The sequence below is a fragment of the Nymphaea colorata genome, chromosome 11, assembly GCF_008831285.2.
Source record: "Nymphaea colorata isolate Beijing-Zhang1983 chromosome 11, ASM883128v2, whole genome shotgun sequence".
NCBI classification, from domain to species: Eukaryota; Viridiplantae; Streptophyta; class Magnoliopsida; order Nymphaeales; family Nymphaeaceae; genus Nymphaea; species Nymphaea colorata.
In genome coordinates this window covers 3166305-3178358 of record NC_045148.1, presented here as the reverse complement: position 1 = coordinate 3178358, position 12054 = coordinate 3166305, and the positions used below count along the sequence as shown (strand labels likewise).

At 36.0% G+C, this 12054-nt stretch overlaps 1 protein-coding gene across 1 annotated transcript; it reads right to left on the bottom strand.

Moving 5' to 3' along the window:
• Positions 1 to 9172: 9172 nt before the first annotated feature.
• On the bottom strand, positions 9173 to 11676 carry LOC116263907 (pentatricopeptide repeat-containing protein At3g62890-like). Its single transcript, XM_050080578.1, has one exon. The coding sequence runs from the start codon at positions 11540 to 11542 to the stop codon at positions 9197 to 9199; it is 2346 nt and encodes a 781-aa protein (XP_049936535.1). The 5' UTR covers positions 11543 to 11676; the 3' UTR covers positions 9173 to 9196.
• Between the last annotated feature and the right edge of the window lie 378 nt (positions 11677 to 12054).

Below are 12054 nucleotides of genomic sequence, written 5' to 3'. Positions count from 1 at the left end.
TTTTGAATTGTTGGGTAGTCACACCTCGATGCTTTATGTTTAGACATGTGGCTTAATGTATAATCACGGGTTTCATATTTCTTAGAAAAAATATAAAAATTTTAAACTCATTTTTTGCTCCAATTGATTGAAGCTGTTTTTTCTTTCCATAGACAAATTAATCAGCATTTTTGGCAATGTAAGTAGTCCTGTTTTGTCACATAGCATCTTCATTGGAAGAAAGAGACTTAGACTCTCATACTAGCAAACATTGCCTTTATTCAAATAATCTCCATAACATATTGAGCCATAGTTCTTGTGCGCATCCCCAAAAAATTTATTGGTTTTTGGAGTGCTCCAAAAAAATGAGTTTTGTTTTGAAAATGAGAGAGAAAGGGGACTTGCCCATTGGTACGAGGATCGACCGTTTCCGACGCCTTTACTGAGGTAATCAATCCAAGGGCTATTTTTATTGTTGATGTATTTCATTTTTGCTTAAACATATTTTTTATTTTATATGTGGTGTAGAAAAATATTGAAAGTTTCATGTTTTAAACTTTTAAAAAGGTTCTTAAAGAATTACTTGAGATTACTTGAGAATGTGAAACACTTTGGGGAAATCTAGAATTGAGAAATCTTTGTAAATATCATTTGAAAAGTTTAGGAAATCATTTTGAAGTCACTTTAGTGTTCTCTTAAGACTTTAAGTAGGTTTAAAATTTTGCTCTAATTTGGTTACTACCCAGTTAGAACTCCATCTTATCTTGCTTAAGTTCTTTGGAGTGGTGCTTGTGGTAAGAAGTGATAATAGTTCTCCAAAGCCTAGCTCATGCCCAAGAGGGAGAAAAATAGGGGGCTTTATAAAGAGTTTTGGAGCCGAAACTTAAATTTCAATTTTTTTTTTTAATTTCATAACATTTTCATACAAATTTCAAAATTTTTCTTAAAAAGAAATTGGTTTTGACTGAGTATGATTGGCCATTAGGCCTGCAAATTCATTTTTGGGTGTAGTCAAGGCTAATGCCCACTTAAAATGATCAAAATCACACCTTAACGATCGATTTTTGAAGAAAAAGGGGGCCTGCACACTGGGCAGGCCCTGGAAGGCGTCTTCTTGATAGTGCATGCGCGCAACAATGCGCGAGGTGTTGCCACGACCGTGCATGCGATCGTGTGATCGTGCTCGCGTGCACGGTCGTGGGATCGCGCGACTGCACGTCGCGGTAGCGCAAAATCACATTTAAAAAAAAAATAAATTTAATAAAGAGTTGTTTGTAAAATAATAGTACTATTATTATTATTGTCATTTCCTTAAAAAAAAAGATTTCTTGTTATAAATAGGTGGTCGACTTCATTTTAAGTGATTCCAAACTCGTTTTGAAACTGATTGATTGTCGACTCGTTTTATCATGCAACTTAGGCTTAAAAACTTGTTTTGGCGTGAGAATGAGACCTTAAAACAAAGGGAGGGTACGTGCATGCGTGACGCTCATAAAATACAAATTTTGTCATTTTGAACTCGATTTCGAATCTTGGGTTTGAAATGTTTGATTTGGATCTGAACTTGGGTTTTGGATCTAATTTATATCCAAAAATTGGGTTTAGGATCCGAAAATTAAATTTGAATACAGTATTTTGGAAAAATTTAGGGTGATTACAGTTCTATACTTGGAATTTGCACTCATTCTCACCACATTGATTGCTTTTTACTTCTCCATGTAGTTAGACTTTTTTTAACAAAGGTGCAAAATCCAGTTGTACATTTCCTATCTTCAACAAATCCAGCATAGTCAACATCCATATAGGCCATGACATCAAGTCACTTTTCTAAAACAATAGTCTTTTTCCTAGTGCAGACTTAATATATTTAAGGACCAAAGCTGCTTTTCATGAACATTTCTAAGTTTTTTTATAAACTGACTTAACTGTCTCATAGCTAGAGAGATATCAGAGTACATTATAGAACATTTAGGAGTTGTCAATTAGTGAACAATAAAAAGTATGCAAGAAATATGGAGAGGTGAGTGGAAAATATGATCACCAATAAGGGTTGAGAAGTTAATGATCTTTTGCTATGCTTTTGATTCATGATTGAATTCATTCTCTTGTTCTCTTTCAGATTTGTGGTTTGGAAGCTGACCTAACAAGGCATGGTTTAAGTTGAATCATGACAAGTTGGTAGCAAATGGTAATTTGGTTAGCTCTACCTAAACATTGGTGTCCCAAATAATTTCATGTTGATCAATGCATGCAGACTTCAATGCCTCAGAGATGGTTCAAAGTTTGTAGTCTTGTGCATTGACTTGAAAAACTTAGACATATATCTCTCAAACATGGTGGGCGAATGTAGTTAAACTTCTGCTAAAGCTAAGACTATAATGGTGCACTTTAGAATTGAGTATATATGTGATTATAATAGTTTCATGTTATGGGAAGAGTCAACCTTTGCATCTCTAGAATGACATGCAATTTGGTTTTAGTTTTCGTAGCTTGTTGTGTTATAATAATTGAAGAAGCAATGATTGTTTTATTATAATGGTCATACTTAAAAGAAGTTTTAGTTTCCATAGTTTGTCTTAATATAATTGTTCATTTCAAGTAGCTTATCTACTTGTATTGTCAATTGCAGCTTTTGTTGTAGTTGCAATTGAAACGACTGGAAGACAAGAACCCATTGCTTTTTGGGTAGGGTGAACTATGGTCGTGAAAAAGGCTTATTAATTTTTTATTCATCAATTTCGCTGTATTCTTATCTTCTCATCAAACTGTTTCAATGTTTATTGGTCGTGTCTTTTGACTTGGAAAGTATGTATATTCATGATGCTTTACCTTTCTCATTCTAATGTAGTTCACTAAAGCCTCTATAGGCATCTTGACATTTTGGATGCTTCTATGGGGCCTCAAATCATATAGTGTCAACAAATATAGGCTCTGCACACTTTTTTGGAATATAATAAGATCTTTGTCTATTTGGTTAGGGGGTTGGATTTAAGCTTTCTCTAGTGGAATCAATATTGATAAAAGAATTTTGGATAATCATTGCAGCTGTTTTGGCACTTGCTCAAATAAGAAGTATAAATACTTATAAGATAAGTGAATTGGAGTCTCTCTCACACTCTCTTCCTTTTTCTTGGTTTCAAAAAAAAAAAAATGAGCACATGTCCATTGAGAACTTTGACCACCTAATTAGGGGGCACATAAGGCCTTCAATTTGAAAAAGATTAAAAGTTTGATGACTGCCTTGTGAAAATGGCTTGTCTGCTATTACCATACAATATTCAAATTGTTTTGTCTTTTAGTTGCATGTGAATGCATCTTAAATAGCAGCATAAATTGGCTGCTCATGATATTGAAACCTTTATTTCTTGCTTGAAGGTCAATGAATCATTTTACATGAACTTCTTGATGATCATTCTTACTTACTTTTCATGTTTTTTTCCAAAAAAAGTATAAATCATATGCTCTGTTGGTTTTGTTTTTGCATTTTTGTTTCACTAAAGTGGTGGTAGGTAAAGCCAGAGCTCGATCTCAAGATCATTTCTTGGATAATTCAATCACTGATCTAGTCAAAAGAATAAAATAAAGACTGTAGCCCACTTTTAGAAGCTAAAGAAATTAAAGAAAAGAAAGTAAGCAATGTTAGGTTGTAAAACTTTCAATAGACGAGCATAATGGATGAAGCTACAAGGTATAAGCCTTGACATAGAGAAACAAAGAAGAATAACATCCACATACTCCATATGCTACTAGAGAACTATGGCTTGACACTAGTAAAGCTAAATGACATCAAGCTGCTGTTGTCTTTTGATTGCCTATTAAAAGGAGAATAATGTCCATATGCTACTTGAAATACTCATTTTTGTCATACATCACAAATTGCTGACATTCATACATTGATTTACATAGATTTATATAACAAAGTCTTGATTAGTAATGATAGCTATTGGATACCTTTTACTTATTGCCTGCAACTACTTACTCCACAATCATTAAAAATTGTTTTTTAAATCTACAAGAAGGGTATGTCCAAATACAATTGATTCATAGTGATGGTTCATCCCAATGAATGGTGCAAAAGACATCAAATAGTAATTCATTTATATGTTGTACCAAATAACTTACATTTCCAAAATTGTAATAATCCTATCACTCTTTTGATACACAAAAGCAATTGCCAAACCTCATGGAATCTTTGACTGACATAATAGAAGTCAAGATTTTCCTCTTTGTTTAAGAAAAAAATAATCAGACTAGATGTTGACAATGTTTACTATAATAAATTTTTGTCACATTTCTGATATGAACTCTTAATTGATCTTCTATAAAAGAAAAAATTTGAATTCTATATGTTTCAGGTTATAAAACATTCATAACTTGATATGGTCTCAAATTGGAACCAATTCAGGTCTTTGCAACCAGTTCAAAGGGTTCAACATTTTGAACTTTGATGGAGAATGTAACATATGATTGTGTTGTAAATGTCTCGAGCTAATTATCCAAAACTTTTTTTTCTTTTCATAAAATATTTATTTTTGCTGAAAAACCACATTTTATGGTAACTCTTTATGACTTAACATCAATTTTTTTTTCTTACTCACACCATCTTTCTTCTATGTTATTTGCCTCCATGCAAATACATTTCACTTTTTTTTTTTACTTGAACTTGTACGAGTATCACATCTGCCCATATTTGCATATGCCCTGTAAAATTCAAAAACATCTTTGTCACTTTTAAATTTCATACCAATTGAATGGGTGCATTCAATAAGCATTGTTGGATTATAGCCTATAATTTCATTATGAATTGAGACACATTCTTCTTCATGTTCTATAGATTCACAATCGTTGTCTAATTCTAACTTCATATCTTTGATGAGATTCTCATCATGTGCATTGCCACCATTTTCTTCAATTAACCTAGAATGAATAGGTTCATGTTAAAATAACATTTTGGCACTTTTTTATTCCATCTTACATCCATAAACTGACACACAAATAATAACAAATGCAATCCATTTAATTGTGATATCCAAAACATAGACAAATTGTAAGTAAAATCATACTTTGCTACAACACAGCCAGTTTTAAGACTTGTAACATAAATAAATAAAGGGCCGAGTGAGAGAGAGAGAGAGGGAAAGGGAGGAGAGTTTGTAACAAAACGAGAGGATTAACAGATAACCAAATCATATTTAATCAAGGCACTGAATAATTTACATCTATTTATCATAAATTACTTAAACTAAACTAACTAAAATCCAACAACACTAAATAAACCTAAATCTAGCATGCATATTAGAATCCTAATGTGCTCATAAACTATATATTACATATGATGAGACCTATGAAGCATCACAAACCTATTAAGCTTGACAAATAAACAACCATATCTGATGAAAGTAAAAAATTATGATAAAAAAGTTGAAATTGGCTTTAAACTGAAATAACTAGACCATTGAATTATAGTTAACAGTAACCAATAAACATATATATACACTCTTTGAGATGGGACCTGTAACTGGAAAATAAAAGATTTAAAGTGATGATGAGTTGGTGAAGCAAGTAGAGTGGATGTTACTATAGTTTCGCTGCCTTGCTATGGGCTTAAACATGCATAGTCAATAGAGGGCACAGGCTGCATCATGTTGCAGTCTGACTTTGCTCCTTTGGTCTAAGCACAAATCATGCATGCATGAGGCTCCTTGATCATGCAGCTATGAGCTCATCACACTACAAAAAAACAAGGAATCACCAATGCGTGGATCGGTGGCCATCAAGTGAAAGTCAATTTTCACCGACATCCAAACTAAGTTGTCAATCAAGATGGAATTCCACTGACATCTAGAACGGTGTAACATCAGCCTTCACCGATGCGTAAAGTCTACATGTCGATAAAAGTTCATTTTTATCTGTCGAGGAAATTTGCCCATGGTAAAAATAATCATTTCACCTAGACGTAAGGCCCCTCATGTTGGTGGAGGTGTTTTCCATCAAAATATGACCAATGTGTAGAGGTTGGGTCAGTATAACTTACCCCTTCATCGATGCCTTGTGCATGGACGTCGGCGAAAAGACATTTCATCTATATTCTTTTCGTGTTCCTGAAAGTTTCGTATGACTTCCACCGATGTTTTTAAGTACACCTTTACCAACATCTGTCACGCATCCGTAAAGGCTTCCCTGACTTTTAAGTCCACCTAAACTCTTTTCCCCCTCTTTTCTTTTCTTCTTTCTCTTCTTCCCACTGGCAATTAACGCAAATTTTCGACACATACTATTTTTCCTTCTATTTTTGGCATATAGACAACTTCTAGTTGATTCTTTTAACCTTTATATTTGTTATTTATTCATTTGCGAATGGTTTTAGGGTTTATTAGTACCATTAGTGTTTTGGGTGTGCAATTTTTATTTTTGGTTTTAGGTTACAGCAGTGTGGGTATGTACATAACTTCCTCTAATAAGTCATTATAACTTCGAACTTTAGTTATTGAGTTTTGGTGTCATACAATTTCGAATTTTGGTTATATATATATACTTGTTTAGTTATGGACATGCAATTGCTTAGATGACTTTACTGTAAACAAGTTTTTGTTTAAGATGTATTTTCAATTTTCAACTGAAAAAAAAAATTACAACTCGTCAGTGACACATGGTAGTCCGCCTATATATATTTAGGCAAATGGCGGTACACTTTTGGCCGATGTCCAAATGAATGTTGGTAATAATCCCAATTAATGTTCACCAATGTCGTTAGTAAACTAGTCGTTAAAACTATTACCATGTCCAACTGACGTTGGTAATAGTGTATTTAACTACATTCAACATGTGTCGGTGAACAATATCTACACTGACCGGTGCAGTGATGCGGGAAGTGGAAATGTCGGTGATAGTGTTCACTGACAATTTGCTCACCGACATCCATAGGAAATGTCGGTGAAAATTTTACTGATTTCGCATAACCTTTGATGATGTATATAGATATACTACACACCTATATACCCTAGCCAAAATCTCATCTATAAGTGCACTACTGTCCTATCTCTCGCTCCCTATACAAATATGAAACTATAAAATAATTAACTCGTAGTTCTTTTGAAATCAAAAGGAGGTGCTCACGCAGCACATCACCTATTGCATTGGGCCAAAACTGGTTATATGCATACTCTTGTGTTCAAAATACCCTCAAATAAATTCAAAAAAGGGGTTTTTTAAAAGGATAAAGGGGATTGTAAAATAGTTAAAAGTAAAAAAATACACTTCATTATCAAAAATTTATAAAATACCTCAACCCTCCCACTTTTTTACTTGAGTGTATATTTGTTGCCTGCATAGAGTCTCAATCTCACATCAGGCAGGTCAGGTGCAGCACGAGAGTGTTGCATCAAAACAGCAATAGGTCAACTTGAAAAGCAAAAAACAAAAAGGTGCAGTCTGTTCGACCTCTCGGGGAGAAGGGGAGACATATATATATATACATATATATATATATATATATATATATATATATATATATATATATATATATATATATATATATATATAGAGAGAGAGAGAGAGAGAGAGAGTTTTTTATTTTTTTATTTTTTTAATCTGGCAGACGCACACAACATTACGTGTGATGCGTCGAGACACAGTGGTGCATCGAGTTAGAAAAATAAAAGGAACAACGTGCAAAAACTGTGCTCGTGAAAGATGAATTTTTGTTTAAAATGCCCAACACAGTCTTATTGGCTGCCACACTAACGCCCTGTTTGGTAGGAGGGAAAGGGAGGGATTGAGCAATCCCTCCCTTGTTTGGTTAGCAAATTAGAAAGGAGGGAAAGGAAAGGAAAGTGGCAAAACCTGTTTGGCAAGGAGGGGAGGGAAAGGAAAGGAAAGGGAGGGGAGAGATTGTATAGTGTAATTTCTTTCCCTCCCAAATCGGACGGATTGGGAAGAAAAGGAAAGGAGTGAAGATGAAAAATTATAGTTTATCGATAATACCCTTCATAAGGACCCACGACTTGAAGAAGAACCACCATTTCCCTCCCCCAAAACCGTTGAGAAGAAACCCAAGAGGCAAGCAACGAACAGGGCGGAAGAGCAAAAGAGCAAAGGGAAGAAGAAGAAGAAGAAGAAGAAGTTCTCCGCTGCAAGGAAGGTGAGTTTGTTTTTCTTCATCTCTCGCTGCATCTTTCTCTCTCTTGTTCTGCTTCCGTTTCATCTTCTTCTTCTTCCGTTTCATCTTTCTCTCTCTTGTCATGAAATTAATTTATTTAAAATCTGATATTTAAAGGCTAACATGTAATATTTTGAAAATATCAAGTGACCAACAAGGAAGGCAGTGACCAACAATTACATAAGTTGTGATATTTAAAATGTGATATTTAAAGGCTAAAATGTAACATTGTGAAAATATCATGTGACCAACAATTACTTACATTTAGAGAGAGAGAGAGAGAGAGACGCATTGCATAAGTTGCAGCCCTTCATTGGAAAACACACGAGCAAGGTGAGATGGGCATTATCGTGTCTTTTTTGAAACCTCTCATTCTTTTAAATATTTTAACTGATAGGGGTATTATCGTAAAGTATTATAAATTTTATCATTTCCTTTCCTTTATGTAGTCCAAACAAACATGATTTTAAGTCTTTCCTTTCCTTTCCTTTCCTTTCTATCCAAACAAGCTTTAAATGTGCACAACACTGCATTGTTGATTGCGGTGTCTGCTGTGAGGACATTATAAATGAATGAAGAGGCACAATGAAAGGAGAATGAGTTCTATACACCACCCCCGTGTATACAACGAGCGTATGCTGAGAGATGAAACCTACTACTAATATGCATATTTACTTCAATACCTAACATTGTACATTCACATTGAACATTTTTAACTATGTCATTATTTTATATCCCTATCATTATGTCATATCATTGTCCCTATCATTATCTCATACCCCTGTCTCCGTAGTAAAAAGTAAAAGATGAATATATACTAAATGAGGAAGACTGAAGAAAGAAATAAAAGTTTTAGCTGTTACTAAGATAAATAATCTCATAACAAATTTCAGAAAAGATTACAGCAGCTATTCGAGCATCTCAGCAAGACAATGTTTCAAGCACCAAAACGGTCTATCTCGTGCTAATAACAGGGCATAAAAACCTTATTATTATCCGATAGCGAAAAATCCTTTTATCCAGAAAAGGACAAGATTAAAAATGAACAAATAACTTTTATTACCAGTAATCAGAACATGAGCATAAGCCCTGCTTGAAATGGTGGAAACGATGTCGATCTCTCACTACAATTTCACGTTCAAAAGTTCTAGAAACAAGCTTGGCTACAATATGACAATCGCAGCATATTCTAAGGTTCTTCGCTATTCTAATAGGCAAGGGCATATTTATGCTAATGAGTCCAAAAGCAATGGCTATTTTCTCGCTGTGCATATACAACAAACTTCCTTTATCTTCTTCATCAACATCCAAAGACACTTGACTAGTATCTGGTTCATAACCTTCAGCCCTCAATCTCTTTGCCATCTCATTTAACATGCTCTCGATCTCCTCTGACTGTGGATGAGCCCTATCTCCTGCAAAAAACTGATGAACGACACCATCTGTCTCAATCCAACTGCATCCTGGCTCTTTTAAAACCCTAAGCCTCTTCATCGTGCTCCTAACTTGGTTCACGTTGTCCCAGCTACCTCTCAAAGCATATATGTTAGACAGGAGCACGTGAGCACCATCATGGCAAGGATCAAGGCTTAGAAGTTGTATGGCTGTTCTCACACCTATGTCAAGGTTTCTGTGCATCTTACAAGCACCAAGAAGAGCACCCCATGTGGCTATATCAGGAGTCATAGGCATACTTGAGATCAGATCCTCTGCTTCTTTGAGAAATCCAGCACGCCCAAGAAGGTCGACCATGCAACCGTAGTGCTTAACATTGGGAAGAATCTGATGCATCTTTGTCATTGACTGAAAATAATGACGGCCCTCTGACACTAAACCAGCATGCCTACATGCACTCAAGATACCAATGAAAGTTATTTCGTTAGGTGCCACTCCATACTGTGTCATATCAGCAAAAAAACTGAACGCCTCTTCGACATGACCGTTCATTGCCATTCCTAGAATGATAGCATTCCAAGAGGAGGTCCCCCTATTTTGCATTTCAGAGAAGATCTTTAAAGCATCATCAACACAACCACATTTCATGTACATATCTACAAGGGTGGTGCCTAAAATGACATCAACTTCGATGTTCTTTTTCTCAACATAAGCATGAATCCTGCTACCTTGCTCTAGAGCACACAAATGTGCGCATGCTGAAAGGACACTGACTAGTGTCACATCGTCGGGCATAACACAGTGAAGCTGCATCTCACGGAATAGACTCAAAGTTTCTCGGAAATGATTGTGTTGTGCATAACCTGATATCATTGCACTCCATGAGACTATATCTCTCTCAGGCATTGCATCAAAAAGTTTCTTTGCATCATTGAGGTAACCAGCTTTAACATACCCAGTTATCAAAGAATTCCACGATATCAAGTCAAATCCAGTTCCCTCACCGAACATTTTTCGGGCAATCTCTACATGCCCACATCGTGCGTACATATGAAGCAACGCATTTCTAAGTGATGTATATGACCCGAACCCCATTCGGACAACCAGCCCATGAATTCCTTCACCTTCCTTCAGCGCCATCAACTGCGCACACGCAGAGACAACAGTAACCATGGTAACAGCATCTACCATGACGCCTTCGTGATTCATACGACCAAACAACTCAACAGCTTCCGCTGGAGCTCCATTCTGCTCATAACAAGAAATCATGGTGGACCACGACACAACATCTCTTTCCTGCATCTCGTCAAACAGCCGCCGTGCGTCGGGAACAAGTCCTTGCCGTCCCATCATCGTAATCATGGAATTCCACGCAACAACGCTTCTACATGGAAACATTTCAAACAGAAAGAAAGCTTCATCAACCCATCCTTGACCCGCATACCCTGCCAACATAGCGTTCCATGAGACAGAATCTCTTTGAGGCATTCCATCAAACACTTTCCGCGAATCCTCCAAATATTCACAGACGGAATACATGTGTATCAAGGTATTGCCCACATAGGCATCCGAACCAAAACCCAATTTGACAACATGATTATGCAACTGTTCGCCTTCTTCTACCCACGCTCGGAGAGTGCAAGCCTGAATTAAGATTGGGAACGTGAAATTGTCAGCCGGAGAATGATCACGCAACATCGATTTGTATAGCAAAATTGCACACTCAGGACGCGACGCCGAAACGTATATCTTCATCATGGTGTTCCATATTACAACATTTGGGTGTTTGATGTTATCGAATATCCGGCGAGAGCAGTCGACGGCTACGCGGAACTCCGATGAAAGGCATGTTCGGAGGAGGCGGCTTGATGCGTATGTGTCGTTGATGAGGCCGCAAGTGATCATCTGAGAGTATATTTGCTTGAATTGTGCCAGCGTCCTGCATGACTGCAATAGAGACTCTAGGATAGTGAAGTTCAACGTTAGCTTGCAGCCTCTCCCTGAAGGCATGAACTCAAGGGGAAAACCTTCCTGGTTCGACCTATTTGGTTTTCACCATTTCAAAAATCATCTTTGAAAAACTTACAACGCGCGCCCAACTTTTGAGCCATTACCAAATGGACGCTCAACTATTCTAACGTAACAATGGGGGCCTAACCTTTCCACAAAACGCATAGCCTTTCAACAAAACTCACAAAGCGACCGCTCATCAATAAGAAATATTAAATTATTAAAAGAATTACATCTGCCTTTTTCATTTAAATTTCAAAAAAATAAAAAAGGTTGTCCTTGGCTTTAAGGAATAGTAGCAAGCTTGTTAAGTTATGAGGCTCTCAGCAATTAAGTTCAGCCTAGCCACTAATTCTGAATTTATTAGCAGGCTGTTTTGGATCAAGAGTCTAGAAGGTTCTCACCTTATGAGAAGACAGCTAAGTGGTTACGTTTTAACAGAATTGGTTTTATATTCTGATTTTTTCTGTTTTTCATTATAATTCATTATTCTTGTATCGATGCTCCATAAA

Bases quoted from the DNA above. Each gene is read 5' to 3' on its own strand.
- LOC116263907 (XM_050080578.1), bottom strand. From the start codon at position 11,542: ATGCCTTCAGGGAGAGGCTGCAAGCTAACGTTGAACTTCACTATCCTA.